This window comes from Ceratotherium simum, chromosome 3, assembly GCF_057802395.1.
Source record: "Ceratotherium simum simum isolate JZ-2026a chromosome 3, ASM5780239v1, whole genome shotgun sequence".
In the NCBI taxonomy this organism is placed as follows: domain Eukaryota; kingdom Metazoa; phylum Chordata; class Mammalia; order Perissodactyla; family Rhinocerotidae; genus Ceratotherium; species Ceratotherium simum.
Window position 1 is genome coordinate 73,920,475 of NC_141902.1, and position 26,379 is coordinate 73,946,853.

At 42.9% G+C, this 26,379-nt stretch overlaps 1 protein-coding gene across 3 annotated transcripts in view; it reads right to left on the bottom strand.

The window, feature by feature from the left end:
- Window positions 1-26,379, bottom strand: part of GABRA5 (gamma-aminobutyric acid type A receptor subunit alpha5) — an 86,726-nt gene that overhangs the window by 46,337 nt on the left and 14,010 nt on the right. For all 3 annotated transcript variants that reach the window (XM_087428805.1, XM_087428804.1, XM_004421909.2), the window contains 3 exons: window positions 24,848-24,969; window positions 22,834-22,901; window positions 22,447-22,667 (listed from right to left, as the gene is read on the bottom strand). In XM_087428805.1, the coding sequence (XP_087284931.1) occupies window positions 22,447-22,667; window positions 22,834-22,901; window positions 24,848-24,969 (411 nt within the window). The remainder of the gene's footprint in view (window positions 1-22,446; window positions 22,668-22,833; window positions 22,902-24,847; window positions 24,970-26,379) is intronic.

Genomic DNA, 26,379 nt, shown 5'->3' on the forward strand with positions numbered 1-26,379 from the left:
GGATACAGCCAGGGCAAAAAAAAGACAAACTGAAAAGCCTAGGAAGGAAAGCCTGGGTAAAGAGATACTCAGGGAAATAAGGACTGAAAAGCTCTCACATATTCCAGAGAATCTAGAAGGACTTGTGCATGCCCAGGACCAGAGGCATGCTCAGAAAAGACCCAAGAAGACCCTAAGTTCTCGTCTCCAGCTGACTTACAGGCACTGCACAAGCAGGAAGTAAAAGCTATGGCAAAGTTGTAAACTGCCAGGCTAAGCAGTGAAGCAGCACTTTTACACAACACAGAGCCTATCTGCAAAGACTCTCTTAGTTTTCCTTTTTTGGGTTTTATTCCAGATTTTAATGGCAGAGTATATAAAAACCAGTATTACCAAATTTTTAGTTTGTAACCCCTCTTTTATTCCATATGATTTAAAAGACATGGAGTGGCCCGGTGGCTTAGTGGTTAAGTGCGCGCACTCCACTACTGGTGGCCCAGGTTCGGATCCTGGGCGCGCACCGCCGCACTGCTTCTCCGGCCACGCTGAGACCGCGTCCCATGTACAGCAACTAGAAGGATGTGCAACTAGGACATACAACTATCTACTGCGGCTTTGAGGAAAAAAAGGGAGGAGGATTGGCAATAGATGTTACCTCAGAGCCGGTCTTCCTCAGCAAAAAGAGAAGGATTAGCACGGATGTTAGCTCAGGGCTGATCTTCCTCATTAAAAAAAATAATAAAAAAATAAATAAAAGACAGATGCATAAAAAGATAATTATAAATCTATGCTACTGGGCACCCTATGTATAAAGATTTAATATATGATGTAGGGGAGCAGAATTTGCCACCTCAAGATGTGTCTCTTTGGCCTGAGGATTATTTTGGGCTGGTTACTTTTAAGAAACTGCAGACAGGGGAGAAGCTCTGAAAACCAAGTAGAAGTTACCCTTTGTAGGAGACATTTACATTTTTAAGGGAAATCTCCATTTGTAAAGTTGTCTCCCTCTCTGTATCTGGAAGAGGTGGGATGACCTTATCTCTAGAAAATCTTACCAATGCAGAAGGCAAGGACTTAAATCTAAATAATAACCTCACTCTTGTTTACTGTGCTTTTTCTGGTAATCTCCCATAACTGACTCCCCCCACCCCAACATCCTTCTTTGTCTTTAGCTGAAGATGGTATTTAAGGTGGCAACCTCAGCCATTCTGGCAAGTTGCTCAGTTTTCCTGGGTTTCTCCCATGTATACATGTCATAAAGTTTTGTTTGATTTTCTCCTGTTATTCTGTCTCATGTCAATTTAATTAGTAGACCAGCCAGAAGGACCTAGAGGGTAGAGGAATTATCTTCCTCCCCTACAGTGACAACAGCAACATAAGAAGGGAAGAGAGCTATAGAAGCAAAGTTTTTATACACTATTGGAACTAAGTTAGTATTAACTCAAACTAAATTGTCACAAATTTAGATGCTAACTTAAATCCCCAGAGTAACCACTAAGAAAATAGCTAAACAATATACAGTAAAAGATATTAGATGGTACATTAGAATCAAAATGGTATGTTAGAAAAAAAAATCAATTACAGACAAAAGAAGACAGTATGGAAAAATTAATGAACAAAAAAGGAATATGACATTTAGAAAGCAAATAGAAAAAAGACAAAGTTCTTCCTTGTCAGTAATTATATTAAATATAAATGGAATAGGCACTTCAATGAAAAGGCAGAGACTGGCAGAATTGATAAAGAAATATGAACTTACTACAAGAGACTCACTTTAGTTTCAAAAGCACAAATAAGTTGAAAGTGAAAGGAGAGAAAAAGGAATTCCATTCAAACCATAACCATGAGAGATCTTTAAGACAAAATTTGTTACAAAAGACAAAGTATACTATATAATGATAAAAAGCTCATTTCATCAAGAATATGTAGAAATTATAAAAACATATGAACCTAACAACAGAACTCCAAAAATATATGAGCCAAAAATGGACAGAATTCAGGGCCAGCCCCGTGGCGTAGCAGTTAAGTGCGTGCGCTCCGCTGCTGGCCACCCAGGTTCGGATCCTGGGCACACATGGACGCACCGCTTGTCAGCCATGCTGTGGCAGCGTCCCACATAAAGTGGAGGAAGATCGGCGTGGATGTTAGCTCAGGGCCAGTCTTCCTCAACAAAAAGAGGAGGATGTGGCTTGGATGTTAGTTCAGGGCTGATCTTCCTCACAAACAAAAAAAAAAAAAAACAAAAGGACAGAATTCAGAGAAAAATAGATAGTTCTACAATAATAGTTGGAGACTTCAATACTTCACTTTCAACAATAGGAAAACTTGACAGAATATTAACAAGAAAATAGAAGTCTTAAACTACACTGTAAACCAACTAGAGCAAACAGGCATATACAGAACACTCCATCCAATGACAGCAGAATACACGTTCTTTTCAGGGACACATGGAGCATTGTCCAGGATAGACGACGTGTTTGGCCACAAAACAAGTCTCAATAAATTTAAAAATAGTGAAATTGTACAAAACATCTCTCATTGCAACAGAATGAAACTAGAAATCAATAACATATGAAAACTGAAAATTTCACAAATATATGGAAGTTAACACACTCCTAAATAACAAATGAGTCAAAGAATAAATCACAAGAGAAATCAGAAAATAACTCTGAGATGAATAAAAACGAAAATACAGCATACCAAAACTTATGGGATGCAGCAAAAGCAATCCTCAGAGTGAAATTTAGAGTTGTAAATACCTACATTAAAAAAAAAAAAGAAAGATCTCAAATCAATAACCTAATTTCACATATTAAGGAAGTTGAAAAAGAAGAGCCAACTAAACTCAAAAATAATTGAAGGAAGGAAATAATAAAGACTCAATAAATGAAATAGAGAATAGAAAAACAATAGCCCACTGGGCTTACAGAGAGGTCACAGGGCATAGGGCACGCTGACTAGTGACAGGAAAGTCCACAGGGTCCCCGACCCCAATGCCAGTCCTCCACATTAGAGATGCTGATTTTCAATTCCTGAATCCCTTCTTTCAGAATTCTGAAAGCTGTGGATAATGAACAGGCAATTTGAGCAGGTTTTATAACGTTATTTAACATGTTTTGTTTTAACAACCCAGAATCTTTCAAATGATGACAGCACAACCTTCTTTTGGGGAGCCAGTAGAAACAGTGGTGTTGAAGCATGTGGGTGAGTAGACAGACCCCTGATGTATTAAGCTGAGAAGACTGAGTCTCAGGGCAGCTTCCCCAGAGTGGTAGCCTACATCCTCCGTGATGCAAGGACTTGGGCTGTGTTCTGTTGGCCTTTACTCACTCGACAGACAGGATTTCTTTTTCATACTCAGAGACTTGACAGTGATTTTCTACCTAGAAGTGCCAATCATTGTCATTCCTCTCAATTTCCATGATTGTGGTCTGACGCTCAATCTCTTCCTTCCACTTCACATTTCAAAATGCCCTATTTTCTATTATAGCAACTAATTTTGTGGCAGTCAATCATTCCCACTAAGTGGCCAGACAAATATTCTGGAACTATCTCGAGTTTCTGTGAATCAGGAAAGGTTTCAGGTTTTTCTTGCTATCATTTACATTACTGAGCTCAAGGCTATCAGTCCCCAACTGGTAGAGGTCATCAACTTAGAAAAGGTGCATTATTTTTAGACAGCAGTGTGATTAAAAAATGCACTAAAAAGCCCCTCCACGGGTCAGCCACATCCCCAGTACCCAGTGGATGCCCTGTAAGTGGCGTTGACTGGTCTGCACCCTGCAAATTAGTACAGCAAAAAATCAGACACTTGTAGAGGAGGAATTGAGCATAAAACAGAAAAAGTGACAAGAGGAATTGGGTTCCACTCTCCTTGTCATTAAGAGACATATGAATTATGAAACTTTAAATTTTATCCATGCACCCATTGTATTTCTGTCAAGTTTGTAAAGAGATGGACAGACACCTTGAATGTGAAGCTGACGCAGTTTTCCATAGTGGGTTAGGTCTGTTTGTATGGCATTGTAGCTTTGTGTTGACATCTGTGTTAGTTTGCTACGGCTGCCAAAACGCAGTACCACAGACTGGGTGGCTTAAACAACAGAAACAAAAATTCTCACAGATCTGGAGGCCAGAGAAATTGGTTTCTCTTGAGGCCTCTCTCTTTGGCTTGCAGACAACCACCTTCTCCTTGTGTCTCCACATGGTCTTCCCTCTGGGTCTGACTGTGTCCAAATCTCCTCGTTTTATAAGGACATTAGTTATAATGGATTAGGGCCCACCCTAATGACCTTACCTCTTTAAAGGACCTATCTCCAAATACAGTCACATTCTGAAGTTCTGAGGGTTAGGACTTCAACATACAAGTTTCAGGAGAAACAATTCAGCCCATAACAATATCCAATTCATTTGCATCTCACCTGCAGGCCCCCCCCACCACCCAGCTTTCCAGCTTGACAAATGATGTACAGGGACTAGAATAGACAACGAGGAAATCTACCTGAATTACATTGTGATGGTTGGAGAGTGACATTAAAAGGGGGAAAGACTTTTGAATTCATGAGGGACAATATGTCCCATTTCATGTGCCTTTTATGAGACCTTTTGCAAAGCTCTTTTTGGCTACTTTGTAGAGATACCAAGAAATTTTTGGTTCTTTTGAGGCAACAGTAACATATACTCAAAGACACCTCAGAGCCCTTGAAAAAGAAACTATATTCCAAAGAGTCTTTACGCCCCAGTATGATATGGGGCAAAGGAGCAGTCCGAGGAGCTGGGTTCCAGGACAACTCAAGGTTGGGGAATGACCAAAGGGTGGGAATGATGTAAACTGATAACTTATGAGGAAAAACGTACAACGAAAGGGAGGTGGGAAGGGGCTTCTTCATCCCTTTGTATGAAAGCCTGAGGGAGGTTTGCCTGGCTCTCATAGTGACCCTGACCCAGCCTGGCTAACAATGGCCAAATGGGCATCTCCTCTGGGCCACGCATTGTAAATAAACTCTTTTCACTTACATTTACAACAGCCCTAGAAGATAGGTACTCTTTTTATACTCATTTTACAGATGAAGAAACAAAGGCATGGAGAAGTTAGGGAACGTCTCCCAAGTCACACAATTAGTGGTGCAGTCAGGATTCTGACCCAAGCAGAATAGTCCCAGAGCCTGCACACAAGCTAGAGTCCAATCAGGACCTTGCAAGTTAGTTAACAAGCTACGCCTCCCTAACACGGGAAATTCAGAGAGCATTTTAAATTGTCTTGGCTTCTGCATTCAAAATGAATAACAAGAGAGGTGGATTGAGAGCAAGGAGTCAGCCAAGTGACTGTGGCAGCATTCCAGGGTGGAGGTGGGGTGGCAGGTGGGGGCAAGAGTGAGTGATGAGTCACCCTGGTAGCTGGGGGCTGGAAAGGAAGAGCCCGTGCCACGTGGTAGAGAAAGAAGGCAGAGGTAAAGGAAACCTGCTGGTTAACAAAAAACTAGGGAAGCAGTTGTCATCTGAGAAGAACTCTGAGCTGAGTCTCAGACCTCGGCAGGATGCGCAAGAGGTGTCCTGTGGGCCACTGGGAACCCAGGACCACAGAGAATGAAATCAGGGCTTGACTATGTTTTAAAACAAATAAGAAAATAGACAGCAGTTGGACTTAGGGAAGCAGATGAATTTTCAGAGAAGAAACACAAGAGTGAGACTAGAAGACAAAACAGTGGAGGAACCTGATGCTCTGTTGGCCTGGCTATGCGTCTAGGTCCACGTGGCTTTGAAAAGGTGCCAAGTCTCAGTTCAAAATATATGCCGAACCTCCCTGTGGGAGAGCACACGACACACATCAAGTGGCTAAAATAAGAAGTTTTAGCATCCTTCATAACGAGAGGGGAAAGGAACAGTTCTGGTGAGCAGAGATTACAGGAAAACACAGGCATATGCAGTGAAGAACAATGAACGCTTTACAAAGGCTCCTCATCCCAGTGGTCAAAAGGCCAAGAAGATTAAGATAAAGGAAAACTGAGGGGAAATCAGATTTGACCCAGAGAAGATCCTTGACAACCTAGGACCAGCTTTTATCAATAGGTGACACAAAAGAGCAACAGTCTGAAGCTGTGAGAAACCGCGTGCTGTCGTGTGTATAAACAGAGTGCAGACAAGAGCACGTCCTGCGTGAGCCGTGGGAGGATGCGGGCACTGTGCAGGAGCTCTGCCCGCATCATCTCACAGATGCCCCGAGACTCAGGAGATGGCTACACAGGCTGCTCTAGTCTTACGGATGGGAACTGAGCCTCCAAGAGATGACATCGCCTGGTGAAGTGGCAGAGCCGGGACACACACTCAGTCTGTCTGACGACAAAGTTTATGTTCCAGACACGTGGCTACTCTCTCCTTAAGAAGTCCCAGTATTCTAAGAGAATCATAGTCGTTAGATGGAAGTAGGGATCACTTCCAGAAGGTTTTCGTTTTGATTTTTTTCCAAGTAAATGCTATAGCTGCTGTGCATGGGGGTCCCCGGGCCACAGGTCCAGCCTCCTATGCCTTCATGGCGACTTTAAAGTGCCCTCTGACCTGGTAACTTCCTCACCTGTCACAAGGGAACAGTAGTACTTACTACTCCAAGACACCTGAGGAGGAAAGGAGATGTGTGGCCTACGTGGACAGTCAGGAAAGGTTTTGATCCTTGCTCCAAAATTTCCCAGCAGCCCAAAACAAAAGTATTAGCCCTGAATACCGGGATCCTCTGAATCGGTCTTGGTCCACTTTTAGGTCTTATCTCCTGCTACAGCACATACTTTTTATACCACATCATTGTGACTCCCACTTTCCTGTTTTTGCACATTTTAGTCCCTATGTCTAGAACATCTTGCAAGTCCACCCCTCCCCCCAGGTGCTGCACCTCCTCAAGACTCAGCTCGGATGTCACTTCTGTGAATCTGTCCTGCTCCTCCTCCCACCAGCCCATGAAGCCAGGCCCCCACCCCTTGCTCACTGTTGTATTCCCAAATATGCCTGCCTCCATCTCCATGACATCCACGGTCCAGGGATGGTATTCAATGCACAGTTTTTAAATTGATGAATGGATGGAGCAAGTGAAGGGCTGAGGGAGGGAAGGGTAGGAGGTACTCAGACTGGCCTGCGGGCCAGCTCCCAGTGATCTCTGCTTAGTTATTTACATTAACACCCAGGGAGATTAGCCCCAACAGACCTTCTGTCTTGCCTTTCCTACCCCTCCTCCCCCGTTTAATAATATACTTTCAGTTGGGAGTTTGGGAGATTAAGGCCCATCCCCGCACCCCCACCCCGAACCACACATGCTCACACCCTGCTCCGACTCCAGCGCTGACATCAGTAATGATACTTTCATAAGCTCAATCATGCACCAAAAAAACAGAGAACAGGGAGGGAGGAGGAGGATGTCCTCCAGCAGCTGTTGAAATTTTCAGTTATCCAGCTGGGGAGAGCATAGCTTGTGTGCTTAGGGGGCTGACAGCACCCCAGAGGCAGGTGAGCACAGGAGCGGTGGACGCCAGCAGAGCCCCGCAGGAGCACCCCAGGCTGACCGCCCGCTGCCCGGGGCTTAGTCTCTGCCGCTGGGCACCCAGGGCAAGGCTTTAGTCACGTGCTGAGGGTCAAGCATAAAATCTAGTTTGACTGCATTTTTGTCCATTTAGTTATCTCAGAGATGGCACAGGTTCAACGTACTTAAAATGGAATTCACCCTTCCTCTGACCCTCTTGAGAAACTTGGTGTCCTTCAAGTGTTCCCATTCATTCATTCCCTCAAATCATTATCTCGGGGAATTGCACTACTTGTGCAAGACAGATCTGGGAATCATTCCTGACAATTCTCATACATCACTCCATTTCAATTCTACCAGCATGTGCTCCCTCCAACATGACTCTCCCCATTTCTTTTCCATGGCTTCTGCCTCTGGCAGAGCTGCCCTCACCTCTTGCCTGGATATGGCAATCACCCCCCAACAGCTCCCTATATCCACTTGGAAGCCTGATTCCTCCAAGTCATTTTTCCCCAAGGCAGCAGATACTTAAGCTTAAATCACGATAGACGTCCCTGTGTATTAGGAAGCACTTCACTCCCATATCAGCCTTTGCTCATCTTAGAAATGCTGGCCCTGGACCTCTCACTCGCCTCCTCCTCTCCAGACAATACCACCTCGTCCTTCCAGCCACAGTTGCAAAGTGACTTACAGAAGCTTTTCCTGGCCTTTCCGCCAACCTACAGGGCCCTCTCTTATTCTGTCCCATGTTCTTCTTCTCTGTATCCTAATGCTAACAGAAGACAACATTTCCTATGTTTATATTCAGTAGTGTATGTTTACTGACCTTGTTAATATTGCCTGAAGCACTATGAAAAAAAATTAGATTCAATTGGAAAAAATATAAGTCCAATAATAATAAAAATTATATGACCAATGTTTATTATTTTCTTGTTGGATGTCTATTAAAATATAGTCTATTTGATTATTTGTACTTTTAAAATGCTTTTAAAAAATTACCCCTATTAGAAGATTGTAAGGGAGTGACATTACCAAAATGGTGATATAGGAGAGCCCAGCCTCCAACAAAGATCAACAATGAGACAGCCATCCATGAACAAAAACAGCTCTGGGAGAGCTCCACCGTCCACTTAAGAAACTTCAGCAACACAGTGGAACAAAAATATCTGAGAATAACCTCACAAGAAGAGAAGGAAAATAGCTTCATTTTGCTGCATCACCCCATCCCCCAGGCCAGCACTGCTCAGTGCCAAGAGGGAACATCCCAGCTAGAAAGAACTCCCCTCACCAGGAAAGGAAGAGCTGAGTGAGCAAGCAGCTTCCCCAGACTTTCAGGACACTGTGCGTGCGAATGTCCTGCTTCAGTTACAGCCCACCAAGACCAGCAAAGCTGAGATGTACAGAGATGGCCAGGAACAAGGAGGAAGGGCAGAGGCTACGAGTAGAAGCCACACAGCAGGACGGTGGTTCACAGTTCACAGCGGCCTGCTCTGCAGACAAAACCAGCAGATGTCACCACTGAAGAAACCAAAGGCCAACTGTGTGGAACTCCTGCAGGTATCTCTAGATTTCGCCCCACAGGCATTTTACTAACAACAGCCACCTGAGTCCTTCCTTGCTCCCTCCCCTCTGTGCCCCTGCCAGAGCCTAGGAACCATATCAGCAGCCAGCCCAGGCCTCTGCAGGTGCACAGTGCAAGCCTGGACACCCACAGCTGACACCCACCACAGTGCATGCACTCGAGGCTGGCCCCTCCAGCTGTGCACTTGCATGTCGCCGGCCTCCACGGCAGTGCGCACAACCAGGGGAGACTGTGCAGCCAAGGAGAGCACACTGAGAGCCAGGACCCCCACAAGTGGTTGTGGGTCAAGATCATGTTTGGTCACTGACCTGGACCACTGCGCTCACCTGCAGCTAGCCCCTCCAGCTGTGTACCAGCACACCCCCAGGCTGACCCGTCACCAGTCTCCACTGCCATGTGCCCGTGGCTTGATCCAGCACCCATAGTAGTGTGCACACAGACAGCCAGGGACCCTGCAGCTGTCAGTGAGCTCACAGTTGACCCCAGCCCTTGCTGCTTGTTCTGGCCCCCACCACTACACATCTGTCTGCAACTGGACCCTGCCACCACACAGGCACCTGCAGCTGCCCCCTGAAGCCAAGTGTGTGCATGCCAACCGGCTCCACAATAGTAAGTACTTGCCTATCAATAATTACTTGATATAAATGTAAATGTATTGAATTCTCCAATCAAAAGATATAGAGTGGTCGGATGGATTAAAACACAAGGCCCACTTAAATACAGTCTACAAGAGACTCACGTTAACTTTAAGGACACACATTGGCCCAAAGTGAAGGGATAGGAAAAGATATTCCATGCAAATGGAAACCAAAAGAGAGCAGGAGTAGCTGTATGTACATAAGACAAATAGACTTTAAGCCAAAAACTAACAAGAGACAAAGAAGGCCGTTATATAATGATAAGAGAGTCAATTCATCAAAAAGATATAACAATTCTAAACATTTATGCACCCAGCATTGAAGCACCTAAATATACTAAGCAAATACTAACAGATCTGAAGGGAGAAACAGACAACAATACAATAATAGCAGGGGACTTCAATACCTTACTTTCAACAATGGAGAGATCATCCAGACAGAAAATCAACAAGGAAATGTTGAACTTGAACCCTCCTTTAGACTAAATGGACCAAACAGACATATACAGAACATTCCATCCAACAGCAGCAGAATATACATTCTTCTCAAGCATACACAGAACATTTTCCAGGATAGATCACATGATAGATTACAAAACAAGTCTTAACAAATTCAGGAAGATTGAAATCATACCAAGTATCTTTTCTGACCACAGTGGTATGAAACTAGAAATCAATCACATGAAAAAAATTGGGAAATTCATAATTATGTGGAGACTAAATAACATGCTACTGAATAACCAATGGGTCAAAGAAGAAATCAAAAAATATCTTGAGACAAATGAAAACAGAACTACAATATACCAAAACTTATGCGACACAGCAAAAGCAGTTATAAGAGGGAAGTCTGAGATAAATGCTACATTAAGAAAAAGGAAAGATCTCAAATAAACACCCTAACTTTTCACCTTAAGGAACTAGATAAAGGAGAACAAACTAAACCCAAAGTTAGAAGAATGAAATAACAAATATCAGAGCAGAAATTTTAAAAAGAGAGACTAGAAAAACAATAGAAAACATTAACAAAACTAAGAGCTGGTTTTTTGAAAAGATAAACAAAATTTACAAACCTTTGGCTAAGCTAAGAAAAAAAGAGAGAAGACTCAAATAAAATCAGAAATGAAAGAGGAGACATTACAACTGACATCACAAAAATGCAAAGGGTCATAAGAGACTACTCTGAACAACTATATGCCAACAAATTGGATATCCTAGAAGAAATAGATAAATTCCTAGAAACATGCAACCTACAAAGACTGAATCAGGAAGAAATAGAAAATATGAACAGATGAATAATGAGTAAGGAGACTGAATCAATTATCAAAACCTCCCAACAAAGACAAGCCCAGGACCAGATGGTTTCACTGGTGAAATCTACCAAACATTAAAAGAAGAATTAACACCAATCCTTCTCAAACTCTTTCAAAACCTGAAGAGAACATTCCCAAACTCATCTTACAAGGTTAGCATTACCCTGATATCAAAGCCAGATAAGGACACTATAAGAAAAGAAAACTACAGATCAATTTAAATGCAAAAATTCATAACAAAATATTAGCAAACTGAATTCAAGAGCATATTAAAAGGATCACACACCATAATCCCTTTATTTATTCCGGGATGCAAGGATGGTTCAACCTCCACAAATCAATAAATATGATACACCACATGAATAGAATGAAAGATAAAAAATCACATGATCATCTCAATAGATGCAGAAAAAGTATTCATCCCTCTCATGATAAAAACAACATACTTTCATGATAAAAACAGTCAATAAATTGGATATAAAAAGGAACATACCTCAACATAATAAAGGCCATATATGACAAGATCGCAGCTAACATCATACTCAACGGCGAAAGGTTGAAGGCTTTGCCTCTCAGATCCAGAACAAGACAAGGATGCTAACTCTCACCACTCCTATTCAACATAGTACTGGATGTTCTAGCTAGAGCAATTAGATGAGAAAAAGAAATAAAAAGCTTCCACATTAGAAAGAACGAAGTAAAACTGTCTTTGTTTACAGATGATATGATCTTATAGAGAGAAAATCCTAGAGACTCCACCAAAAACCTGTTAGAACTAATGAATGAATATAGTCAAGTTGCAGGATACAAAATCAACATAAGAAATCAGTTGCATTTCTATACATTAACAACAAAACATCTGAAAAAGAAATAAAGAAAACAATCCCATTCACAATAGCACCAAAAACAATAAAATACTTAGGAATAAATTTAACCAAGTAGGTGAAAGATCTGTACACTGAAAACTATATGACTTTGATGAAAGAAATTGAAGAAGACAAACAAATGGAAAGCTATCCCATGTTCATGGATCAGAAGAATCAATATTGTTAAATGTCAATATTACCCAAGCCATCTATAAATTCAGTGCAGTCCCTATCAGAATTCCAAAGGCATTTTCCACAGTGATAGAAAAAACAATCCTAAAATTTGTATGGAATCACAAAAGGCCCTAAATAGCCAAAGCAATCCTGAGAAAGAAGAACAAAGCTCAAAGCATCATACCTCCAGATTTCAACTATACTATGAAGCTATAGTAATCAACGAAGTATGACTTAAAAATAGACAAAAAGACCAATGAAACAGAATTGAGAGCCCAGAAAGGAACCCTCGCACATACAGTCAATTAACATTTTAAAGGGAGCCAAGAATAGTCATTGGGAAAAGGATAGTCTCTTCAAAAATAGTGTTGGGAAAACTGGATAACCACATGCATAAGAATGAAATTGGATCCCTATCTTACACCACTCACAAAAATTAACTCAAAATGGATCAAAGACTTAAATATAAGATCTGATACCCTAAAACTCCTAGAAGAAAACATAGGGGAAAAGCTCCTTGACACTGGTCTTGGCAACTGTTTTTTGGATACTACAACAACAAAAGCACAAGCAACAAAAGCAAAAATTAATGTGGGGCTACATCAAACTAAGAAGTTTCTGTACATCAGAAGAATCAATCCTCAAAATGAAAAGGCAATCTATGGAATGAGAAAAAATATTTGCAAAGCATATATCAGATAAGAGATTATTTTCCAAAATACATAAAGAACTCATACAACTCAATAGCAAAAAACAAACAATACATTTTAAAAAATGGGCAGAGGAATTGAAAAGACATTTTTCCAAAGATACAAATGGCCAGTAAGTACATGAAAAGGTGCTCACCATCACTAATCATCAGGGAAATGCAAATCAAAACCACAATGAGATGTCACCTCACATCTGTTAAAATGGCTATCATCAAAAAGACAAGAAATAATGTGTTGGCAAGAATGTGGAGAAAAGGGAACCCTTGTGCACTCTTGGTGGGGATGTATATTGGTGCAGCCACTATGGAAAACAGTATGGAGGTTCCTCAAAAAATTAAAAATAGAAGTATCATACAATCCAGCAATCCCACTTCTGAGTATTTATCCAAAGGAAACGAAAACACTAAGTTGAAGAGATATCTGTACCCCTATGTTCACTGTAGCATTAGTCACAATAGCCAATACATGGAAACAACCTAAGTGTCCTTCTGTGGATGAATGAATAAAGAAGATATGCTATATATATACTGTATATATTGTATATGTATTCCATATATATGTGCAATGTATTGTATATATTGTATACAATATATGGATATGTATATGTAATGTGTATACCTATATACATACACACAGTTTAATATTATTCAGCCATGAGAAAGAAGAAAATCCTGCCATTTGCAACAACATGGATGAACCGTGAAGTCATTATGCTAAGTGAAATAAGTCAGACAGAGAAAGACAAATTCTATACCAATAACTTAAATGTGGAATCTAAAAAAGCCAGACTCATAGAAACAGAGAGTAGACTGGTGGTTACCAGGGGCTAGGGGGCGGGGGAAATGGAGAAATATTAGTCAAAGGGTACAAACTTCTGATTAAAAGATGAATAAGTTCTGGGTATCTAATGTACAGCATGGTGTCTATAGTTAATGATACTGTATTATATACCTGAAAGTTGCTAAGAGAGTAAATCTTAAATGTTCTCAACACAAAAAGGAATGATAATTATGTGATGTGATGGAGGTGTTAACTAAAGCTATGGTGGTAATCATTTTGCAACATGTAAGTGTATCAAATCAACAAGTTGTACACCTTAAACTTACACAGTGTTTTATGTCAATTATATCTCAATAAAGCTGGAAAATATATAAAAACATTGTAGCATAAATGCCTTAACTTTCCTCAAAATACTTTATAATTTTATTGAAGTCCGAGGATTCCTGGTGTCCTCTGACTGTCATCTCTTCTTCATATGTGTTACAGCAGAAGGCAGCTGGCTACTGCTGGTCTACGTGCTGTGTGTGCAACTAGGATCAGGGCCAATGGAAAAATACGACCCCTAAGAAACGTTTCTGCTTCTCTCGGATTAGGCTGGATTTCCAACTGAACTTCCTGTGATGACATAAATGTCCTATATCTTCCCTGTCCAATACTGAAATCACTCTTCACGTCTAGCTATTGACCACTTGAAATGTGGCTAGTATGACTGAGAAACTGAATTTTTAATTTTATTTAACACCGAGTTTAACGTGCCATATGTGTCTAGTGGCTACTGTATCGGCCAGCAGAGATTACAGGAATAACAAAACCAAAAAACTCATGATTCTAGGCACTTGAGAAATATTTTAAGCGTGGAGGCCTCTGCCACTTTTTCCTTCTTGATAAGCATCAGACACATGCATAATTATTTTCAGGGTAAATACAGAAATCCTCACTGCATTAGCCACATTACCATGATACAATGACCCCTCTGAATTTTACACTACCCAAGGCACTTGGCTGGTATTTATGGGTCATCTCAAACTCCAACCATGGACAGAGCATGCACAAGACGACACGGCCAATTTCAGCATACTAAAAGGACGAGTCATTTTCTCCAGAGGAAGGGAGTGGAGGACTTTTCCAACAGCCCTTTGACACTGAGTCAGCACTCTGGTGTCCCAATGGCTTGGTGGCAGGCGCAGGCTGATTGCACGCTGGGGAAAGTGTGGGGCCTCGGACGGATTTCCTGGCTCTGAGCAACCTCAGGTTGGTTGCAGACATGTTAACTGCATCTCCTGGGATCACTCTCCAGGAATGCAACACTTTACCTTCCCTGAAAGTGTTTCAGTGAAACCAGGGCTTTCCTGGGCCTGACACAGTAGATCTCTAGCCTATTTCCCCTAAATGTAAGTAGGCATGGCGCCACCTGGTGGAGATTATTTTCACCTGCGTTGGCAGAATAGCGTGCATAGCTTCCTGCTGTGTTTCTTAGATACTAGATTAAAATAGGTATAGGCAGGTATGTGTTGGGCATTTGGGCTTTATTGATTGACTAATTCCTGTATATTCATTGTCACCTGCTTCATTTGCCTCATCTACAAACAGGGATAATAATGGTACCAAATTCTTAGGGTGTTATGAGGATTAGATAAGTCTGTATTTCTAAAGAATCTGGCAGATAATAAAGGCAACATGCGTTTTTGAAAAGTAACTAACAGACCAGCTCAAGTGGTTCTTTCCATTTGATATTACTGAGGGCCCCGACTTGACCTTTGTGAGGCTGGGCGGGGGGCCTGGGGCTGAGACTCTAGCCAGCAGCTGCCTGGAGCTTTCCACCCAGCACCATCCACTCACCATCTCCAAGGCAAGATCACTAGAGAGTCTGGGAAAACTTGTAGGAGATGTGGCCCTTAGCTTGCAGGAGGCTCAGTTCAAAGAAGGTCGCTGCCTGGACAGGGAAGCCCAAGACTCCAGCCTGCAGCTGCACGAGGAGCCTGGCTCCTCTCTCACCAGGACAAGAGTGTCTGACAGCCTTTGTGGGGTCAGCACCTAAGATGACAAAAATGTGCTGGAGATGCCCATTGGCAAAGGATGAGGTGGTCCTTCGTGAAATGCATACCTCACAGTCCAAAATTGTGGCCTGACTAGATTGAATTGACCAGTCGTGATTTCGAATCAAATAGGCAAGAAATCTGTATTAAAATGTCCTCATTTGTATACCACAAGGACAATTTGTTAGCCAAACACAAACTTGAATCTTTAGAAAACTGGCAGTAACCTAAGCAATGAGTGTGTTTGTGAATGAGAAATTTTCTAGGTCTCTCTTCTAAATCCCTCAAATTGAGGTCCCAGTAGTAAGATGGCCTAGATTAAGAAAAGGTGGTCTCATTCATTCCATTATGATTTATTCCTTCACAAATGTGCAGTAAATTCCTCGAAGGCCAGCCCGGAGCCAGGCACTGGGATCACACAGACTGTGAGGAATTACACAGAATCATGCATGATCAAGATACAGTCTCTGTCCAAAGATGCTCAGAAGTTCAACTGGGAAATCAGACGTAGTGTGGCCAATGCTCTGACCAAGACTACTCAGGGTGCTGAGAAGCACAGGGGACCCAGAGCTGGGTCAGGGTGACAGCAGGCTGACAGAGAGCAGGAGACTTCAGGAGAAGTCTGAGTTTTCAGTGATTGAAGGAAACTGAGGGAGGGTATGGACGCATGCCTGATGGGGAGACAGATGAGAGCAGTGGTGTGCAAGCCAGGTTCCATGTCCCCAAATTTAGGAACAAAGGTCATCCTCAGTCAAGTAAGTGCACAAGTTGTTTTGTGAGACTCATTTCCCAAAGGCAAAGAAGAAAGCTGATGTTACTGAAATCTTGGGATGAGAAACTGTTATATGGGTTTTTCTCATAGATTGGTGGCTAATCACATCTCATGTAGCAAAATGGGCTGATACTTCATTTTCATTTTCACATATACAGTGTCAGGGAGGAAGTAACAGAGACCCTCTCTAATCCCACTGTTAGTGGGAGTGAAATTGCTAGTTTTTCCAGAGAACAACTTGGGAATATGTATTGAAAGCCTTACTTTTGGCCAATTTCTGGAATTTATCCAAGGGACATAATTATGTGTTTGCAAGACAATGTTGTTTATCATAGAGAAAAAAATGGAAATGACATACATTTTTGTTAGAGACTATATAATGACAGAATATCCACATGTGATGGATCATGAAGTATCAGAACAATGTTTAATGATAGGGGAAAAGGTTTTCAATATATTTTAAATTATAAAGCCACTTACCAAACAGTTTTTAGAAGATGAGACCACTCAAAAAGTATAGGAGAGTATGTGTGGACACACCAGATATATACATGTGTACACATGTGTGCCTACACACACGGACACAAATCATGATACACACCAAACTATTAACACTGATTCTTTTTGGTCTGGGCGTTATCATAACTGTATTTCGTACTCGGTGATTTTCCATGTTTTACAAATTTTTAAATCATTTTTTGAATCTTGTGATTAAAATAAATGATATCTTGGGGCCAGCCCCAGGGCGTAGTGGTTAAGTTCAGCACACTCTGCTTCAGTGGCCCAGGTTCACAGGTTCGCATTCCGGGTGCAGACCTTCACCACTCGTCAGCCATGCTATGGTGGTGACCCACATATACAGTGGAGGAAGATGGCACAGATGTTAGCTCAGGGCTAATCTTCTTCAAGCAAAAAAAGAGGAAGACTGGCAACAGATGTTAGCTCAGAGCTATTCTTCCTCGGGAAAAAAAAAAAAAGATATCTTAAAAATGGCAAGATTTAGCCAATATATCCATTGGTGTCATTTTTAACTAGACACTGGTGTGTGTATGTATAGATATAGATGCTTGTATGTACATATACACACACATACACAGACCAGTTCCTAGTTAAAAGCTTCTAGTTGCATATATATACTTTCTTTAAAATATATTACCCATGGATAAAACATGTATAACATATATACGATTTCCTTCAAGTAAGTTACTTATTATACCATATAATTATACAGTACTATATACAGGATACTCATTATAGTATAACTCAATGCTGCCAGCCAATCACTATGCAAAAATGTGACTATGCTGCCCTCTTGTGGCCATTCAAGGAATATGTGCATATACCATCTGTTTTCAAAACAAGAAACATTCCCAGACTCTGCAGCTATACTGAATTGGAAGAAAAGAAATGAAAAAACAAACAACAAAAGGTGGCTCTAAGAGAGTAAAGTAAAATAACCAAGGACTCATGACCACTAAATAATGAGTCCGTACTTGAACTTGTCAGCCTAACTCCAAAGTCCATGCTCTGTTTACATCAAATTCTTGCAATTCAAAGCAGTGTTTTCCAGTAATGATGATAATCTAAATGGACTGTAAACAATCATAAAAATATGCCTTTCTCAAAATAAAAATAGTACGGGGAATACACACTGTGACAAAGGGACAGTGCAGACTGGCATGCAGCGCACGGCTCCGTCCAGTGCTCCTTCCTCCAGGGCAGTGCATCCTATCACCCCCAACAGCACCATCGTTAGCACTGTAAAATGCTTGCCCGGATCTCTCTATCACACAGGATGGGCGCAGTGATCTTGGGGGGAACAGCTGCTAGGTTTTGTGAGACACACAGAATGGCGTGGGACTAGCAGAGCCTGCCTTCTGGTAAGTTCTTTCTTGCCTGTTGTGATTTCCTGCACAAGAGACTAAGAGAGACTTGCTGTTCTGCCAGCGGCCCAAAGACCAGGGGAGTATGCCACAGGTGGTCCTCACTGTGTATTCTCACAGGAGTTTGCACTTTCAGAGGGTGTGGGAGAAAGGCGGATGAGAGGTGGTCACTGTCTCCCAGCTCATTTGCTCATAAGGGAAAATGTATCATCAGATTTGGCACGCCCTCCCGAGAGATGTGGTCACTCTGTACTGCATGAGTTTGTCAGGCAGTGGAATCGAGACCCCCTGTGGGGACGACCACAAGTTCTACACAGGAATAAAACAGTAAATGAGGCTGGCCAGAGGGACAGTCCTTCAGTTCCTAGGTGGACCGCCATCAAGCTCTGGGCTCTGCACCTGTTCCCTCTCCAGCCCTGCAAAGGAACGCCTGGGGGACTGCTGTGTTGAGGTTCCCTCTGAGGTTACCCAGTTGCCTGCCTAATGTGTGAAGCACAACTCTGGGGATGGTTCTGTAAAACAGATCCCTGTTTGCTGAAAGACTATCCTCGAAGAAATTGTTCAGTGCTCTATAAGTGTCCTCTCCTGGAGGACCCAACAGGAAATGTTTGTCACTCTTCTTGGGCTTATCCTGAGCAGCTAGTGATTTTTTTTTTTTTTTTGTGAGGAAGATCAGCCCTGAGCTAACATCTAAGCCAATCCTCCTCTTTTTGCTGAGGAAGACTAGCCCTGAGCTAACATCAGTGCTGATCTTCCTCTACTTTATGTGGGATGCTGCCAAAGCATGGCCTGACAAGCAGTGCATCGGTGCGCGCCCGTGATCCAAACCTGGGCTGCCAGCAGCTGAGTGCGTGCACTTAACCGCTACGCCACGGGGCTGGCCCCTAGCAGCAGCTAGTGATTTTTATCTTGAGATCCTGTAAACAGATGACCCATTGATGGTGGAAAGTTCTTCAGAACCGAAATTGTAGATTACCGCCAGGCAAGCACCTACAGCTTTTTGGCAGATATTTTGGGAGCAAATGACATCAATGGCTGATGTTCCCTTGGCTTCTTTGGAATCACTTATTTAAAGAATTCCATCTTTCTGAACTGTGTGTATCTTTGAATACTACTTCAAATGATTCCTGGAGCATGGTGGGGATTTTACATAAATAAATCCTATCCATGTACAATAATCTCTATGGAGTTACTTTTTAGAAGCTGGTAACAGTACTTTTCCAGACATTTTTACACATTTGTCTCAGGTTAAAAGCGCATGTTGTGAACCCTAGTTTGTTCTACACTTTCGGGTTTTTTGTTTTTTTGTGTTTTTGAGAGGAAGATTAGCCCTGGGCTAACATCTGTGCCCATCTTCCTCTATTTTATACGTGGGACGCCCGCCACAGCATGGCTTGATGAGCAGTGCATAGGTTTGCGTCTGGGAACCAAAACTGCAAACGCCAGACTGCCGAAGCAGAGCGCGTGAACTTAACCACTACACCACCGGGCCGGCCCTACACTTTCACATTTTATCTTTTTAATTAGGCCCAAAGCCTGAATAAAAATTTTAAAAAACAGTTTTAGTTGAAAACTGTACAGAGTTTTTATATTCCTTCCAATGTTTGGTATCATAAGTAACATCATAACAGAAAACTTTGTGCATAAAGCTTAGTCCATATTCCTAACTATTTCCTTAAGATGGACATTATATGGAAATTACTGGATCAAAGCACTGGTTTTACAAGGCTCGACAGGAGTGACCCAGCTGCAAACAGCAAGGCTGTGCCACTGGAACGCTCAGTGACGGGGTGTGGGCACAGACACCGCCCGCTGTGTGAGGAGTCCCATCATCAGGAATTCCTATTGCCGTTTCACCATCTTTGCCAAATCAATATGTGAAAATGCTATCAAATTATAGCTATAGCTTTATCACATTAAAATTCATAACACTTTCAAGTGGAACTAGTTCCACTTTCCAAATGTCGTATATGACCGGAAAAGAAAACCCATTATCCACTTTGCAACTCATTAGAGACTTCCTCCGCATAAACAAGGACAAATTACTGCTGACAAGTTGCTTGGTTCTCCTCATCTTCCTTCTGGGCATGACAATTTGAGAAGGGTAAGAAGGAGGCCACTATATGTCTAATAATGCTGCACCACTCCGATTTTCAAATGTGGTAGGGATTAAACAAGGAAATTGCTTAGACTAGAGTTCAAATTCCTGCTGCGCCTCACATTAGCTGTGTGACCTTGGGCTGATTACCCAACATCTCTGAGCCTCACTCTCTTTGTTGGTTAATGGAAATGGTGTCACCAGTTGGCAGGGCTGAGGACTGAAGGATTCTGTGTTTGTGAAGTTACCTGGTACACAGACACTCAGTAAGAGGCCCCTCTGCTGCCTCTTCCCCTTCTACACAAGGCGCCTACCTCACCACCCTGTCCAAGCAATCACGCACCAGAGGAAAGCGTCCCATTATCTAAGGCCGTGGACCTAACTACAGTCTCTCAGCGATAGGAACCAGGTGTGAATCAAGGAAAAGAATCTGTGGGGACTGGGGGTACTTTTATTCTATGAACAGAATACAGGCAGCCAGCAGACCCACAGAATTACCCCATGATAACAGCACCCAATCATTCATCCCAACCCTGCATGGAGCTTCCAGCATCCTCCAAGACCTGGGACTCGTCTCCACACCTGCTCTCTGCTCCCGGGGCTGAACAAAGGGCACTCAGCTTCACTGCACAGCCTTCCTTTCCCACAGAATGATGCCCAAGGACTAATTTTCAACCCTTGTGATATTTCTTAGCTTTTCAACACCTTCTCTGCATGGAGAAGGCACTGTCCCGGGCACTGATGTGATGTTCACAACTCATGTCTCCATCTATGGGTGAAACATGTTCAAGATCAACGCAAGGAAAAGGAGTGAGGAAGAAAGCAAAATGCCAAGGGGTGTGTTATGGGCTCACTGATCAGAATCCTTACTGGCTTGTCACAAGAAAACCTGAATCCTGTTGTCAAACAGGTTTGGGACACAGTGTGTCAAAGGTTTCCTCAGAACACGTTAGGACATACAGCCTCTGAAGATGACAGTATCAATGTTATTTTCCACTATGATTATTTCGGCTTTTTTTTTTTTCTGTGAGGAAGGCTAGCCCTGAAGTAACATCTGTTGCCAATCCTCCTCTTTTGTGCCAAGCAAGATTGGCCCTGGGCTAACATCCGTGCCCCTCTTCCTCTCTTTATACGGAAGGCGGCCACAGCATGGCTTGACAAGCCGAGCGTCAGTCTGCGACGGGATACGAAACTTCGAACCCAGGGCCACGACGTGGAGTGTGTGAACTTAACAGCTACGCCACCGGGCTGGCCCCTATGATTACTTCTTTTAAATATAAAGTTTATTGTGAAGAATTTAAGTAAGGTAGAGAGAGAAATTCCCTAACACCTACACAAATGCACGTGCTTTTTTTTTTAAACTTGGCTTTAGTGCTTTTTTAAAATTCTTTAATTTAAAAACCTTTTTCAATGTCTACTTAGGCACACCACAGAAACTGAAAAGCTATAAAAGAGACTTTCTGGCTAGTCAGTTTATTGATTTACTCAGATGCAATGAATAATTAAGAATAAAAAAACGGCTAACGATCATTTTAAATTAGAAACACTAAAACCGAACCTCAGCATTAGGATGTTAAAAGCACAGGAGAAATGGGCTTTTAAAGCTTCAAAAGGGTTGCACACTGCAACAAAAAGGACTCTCTTTAGTTCTTTTTTAATAAAATTTTTATGAAACAAATTTTCCCCAACTTACATTATCTGGGTCACTCTTCCAAAGATGCTCTTTATCTTGAACCAAATAAGTATGGATAACAAATACTATGGATCTATAGCAAGTCAAAAGGTAAAAAATATCCAGAATACACACACACACACACACACACACACACACACACACACGCGCGACGCAATCCTCAAAGCCATTAGGAGGCAGGGTCCTTGGGGCGGGACCTGCAGCTCTGTCTTCCCTGCTCCCGGCTACCCTCTCCACCCGCCGCCTCCCCTTGCTAGGCGCGCTGCCTCCTACCGGGAGCGCTGCGGCCCTGCCCTGGGCTGTGCCCCCGCCCCGCGCTGCCCTCCCCCCGCCCCCTCCCCTGTGATGCCCCTCACTCCCCCCCCACCGCGCCCCCGCGCCCCCGCGCCCCGCCGGACGCGGCTGCCCTGCGCCCCGCTCACCGCATGGTGTAGAGCAGGGTGCCGTCGTCCTCCAGCCGGAGGAGCTTGTTGGGCGTGGTCATGTTGTGGGCGATGGACTTCTTCCCGTTGTGGAAGAACGTGTCTGGGGTCCAGATTTTGCTGGCAAGAAGGTTGTTGAGAGGGAGGCGCTGCATGGGCCCCTTGAACCGAAGCCTTTCGTCTTTCCAGCTTTGTCGGAAAAACACATCTATGGTATATTCCTAACGCAAAGGAAGGCAACCAGGTGATGTCTCAGTAGGGGAGGTTCTTAGCGGAGTTCTTGCAGTGTTATTTCGAATGATCTGGTGGGACCATATGGCTGGTGGTTTTATGTTAATAATTGTAGTAGTGAAATTAATGGCACCTAAAATCGAGCCTCTGACCTACCATTTCCGTGTCGGACACCGGGCCGAAGCTGGTGACGTAGATGTCCGTCCTCACCTGAGTGATTCTCTCTGAAACACAGACAGGTTCCTCGCCTGGGCACGAGCTCACCATGAACCACCCACCACAGCGTACTTATGTCTTTCGTCTAGTAACCAATTTTACTCTTGGCAATCAGAGAGCTTTTATTATGCGTTTAGTCAATTTGGAGGACTTGACAATTACCAAATGAAACCACGCTGCTCCAAACTATAACAAGGATAAAATACCCCTCATATGAAAAAGGGGCTTGGCTCTCATTGTCTGCCCTTGGGGAGTAGTCGTGAATAGAGGTGGGGCTGAGTCCTGGCTATGGGACCTTGGGTAGTTTCATACACACCTGAATGTCAGTTTCTTCCTCAGTAAACCTGGAGCAGTAATGCCAACCTCACAACGCATAATCCTGCTCTCCCAGAAATAGTGGCTTTAAAAAGGGTTAGACAATTGGGATGAGGGGAGCAGATTCGGAGGAATCTCCAATCAAAACTGCAGCACTGGACAGTCTCTGGGGAAAGGGCATGTGAGAAAGTGACCACAGTGTGGCCTGGGACAGGGATGGCTTGAGAAGGATAACCTACTTCGCTTCATATGGCATTTTGAATTGTTAGAAATTTCTATCATGGGCGAATACTATTTCAATTAAAATTATTGAAAATATATAAAGTGATAAAAGTAGCTGATAATATTGGGGGAAAATGTATGTGTTCCCTGGGCACCACCAGAACCCTGTAACTCCTCATGGTCATGAATGGGGACCACAGTCAGAGTACACTACAGCCCCCATAAATAACCCCAAATACTGGATCGTATCGTGGCTGGCTCAGAGCTACCAGGGGCTTTTCTCTCCCAACACCTCATTGTGTGGTGATCATATATGTGTGTGGTGATCATATATGTGCGTGGTGTGTATTTGTGTGTGCGCAGGTGTTTGTATGGTGCTGTGTATTTTCAGTGCCTGTGTCCTCACTGAGATGCAGCCAAAACAGGAGGCCTGTTTGGCTCTCCGTGGTATCCTTAGGGTCCTGCCTGCGGGACTGTAACATGTGCAGGGTGAATGAGAGCAAATTGCATGAACTGACAGCAGCTCATTGGATCTCTAGATGCTTTGACCCTCAGGTGTGTTCAAAGGGACAGGGATGGGGACTGCTGGACAGAGGCCTAGGGACATAACTCAGATGGTGGAGGAAGACTATATCAGCGAGCCTATGTGGACTTTCTTGCCAAAAAGGCAGAGAATGGCAATTCATGTTTGAAGTGAATCTCCCTGTGAAAAATGTAAACACTGGAGAAGAACTAAACTTCAGTAACAACTAAACTTTTTCCTCTGAGAATGTATTTGCGGGAGGGTCTCTACCTTACCTAATGGAGCAAGTTCAAATGAACCACATCTGAATTGGCTAGAGCCAAAGGCACCCCACATGCCTGGAAAAAACATAGGATTCTCAGCACAAAATTAACTTTGTGCTGTGCCAATTGTGCCCTGAAGGCACATTTTGCTATCTGTTTATTCTTATCAACTTCCATAGGGTCAAAGTAAATACTATGATTACAGCCCTAGTGAAAAATTAAATATATAATATGTAAAGATGTAAAGGACAATTGCATTAAACAGTGGATTTCTGAAAAGGACTTGCATAGATACTAGAGTATGAAGTTGATTATAAATTATTTCTTAACATAGGGTAATCTCAGCTTTAGTAACACCTTAGAACTGGTTCCTCCTTAAGTGAACCAGAATGGATGTTAGGATTGTCTGGGGAAAAGGGAGTTTGCAGGGAGACCACTTCCCCCAGCTTCTTGCACCTGGAAAATGATAATAAAGGATGCAGGAGCCTTGGCAACAACCATCACTTCAAACTCCTGGCAGAGAAGTTCTTTCAGGAATTGTTTGAATCACAGCAAACATGAGCTTGAAACTGGGTTTGAGCACAAATTTTCCCAAGGCGTCACAGGCCTCAGCCAAGGAGAAAACACTCACCGCCGAGCCCCGGCCGCAGCCTATTGTCATAGCCGTCCAAGAGCCCGTCCAAGATCCTGGTAAATATGGTGATGTTGTCATTGGTCTCATCTTTCCCTGAACTAGTTGGCATTTGTGAAAAGCTTTTTAACAGAAAAACAAAAGAAAGAGTTCAAACTTGTATTAATTATTACTAACAAAGTCTTCTCAAGATGTAGAAACCAGGGAATAAGATGGTGACTTTTCTTGGAGGGAAGGCATCTGAAAACCATCTCCAATACTATCTAGGTTGTGGTTTTGCATAGATAAGTCTTAATTCTTGAATATCCAGAGAGTGCTGGCTGTGGGCTGGTTGTCCATCAACCTAACACAATGCTCAAAACCCACCCCTCCCTGATTCTGGGGAGCTGTTTATATCAATATTGTAGCCATTTTAAAAACAAATTAGCCACTGCACATGGACTAGTAGAGTCTAGTCCACTCATAGGGGATTTCAGGAGATTGGTTTAAACACAGAAAAACTGATTTTTCATTTTGTTAGTGAGTCACCTGCAGTGGGTGATGGGGTGTGAAGAGGATGTTTAAAAACTTAATCCAAGTTGAAAGATAAGATTAGTGTGCCCAAATTTCACTGTATCCCTAATTTGGAGCATTTGTGCTGTGAGCATTATGCCAGAATTAGAGCATATGGTGAAAGAAATGATGGAGTTTGTGAAATGTCTGGGTTTCTGCATCCATCAGCACTGCTAGTTGCTGGCACATTCAGTTCAAGCCAAAGCACCTGACCCAGGGGGGATGAATTGTAAAGTCCAGTATGAAAACTCTAACTAGGGTTTACTCACTGCCACCTCAGATCAGAGACTCAGAAACACAGTGTTCTGTTGACCCAGCATGTGAGACTTACAGTAGAACCCCAACAAGAGCACGCTGAACCTTCCAAGAAGAAACAAGAACAGTCTTGGCTTGTCCCATTCACTAAAGGTATCCAGGCCCCAAAAGTTTATATAGATGGAGCAGACGGAAATAAGAAACTGTCAGATTTAGACAAATTGGGGAAGTTATTTGGGAAGAAGGAAAGTCACAAGTCTAGAAGATGAGAACACACCTGAAAAGCATGGACCCCACGCAGGTTTCCATAGCTGCTTTCAGATGTGCAACTCGCCAGATGTTTGGAATTATCAAGAAGTTGGCCCACACCTCTGGCTTGGCTTCAAGGGGAACTTACTCAGCTGAAAGCCAGCTTTGGGTCCCAAGACGTCAGCACCCTTGGCACTTGGGAGAAGAACAGGCGACTCCTGGAACTTCCCTGAAGTGCCTGGCTATGGGGCCCCAGTGCTGCTTACAGCACTTTCCTTTCAATGAATAGGCTGAAATGAGAGCTGGGACCATCAGCTGATGGATGGGGAGGACAGAATTGATGAGTGCCTGCCCCACCCAGTTCCTGAAAGTTGTCTCTTTCATTGATTGCATCTAAACAGATCAATTCCTTCCTGGCCTAAAGCTACTCCCTTCTGAATGACAGCCTATCAAGTTCTTTTGATCTGATTTTTGCA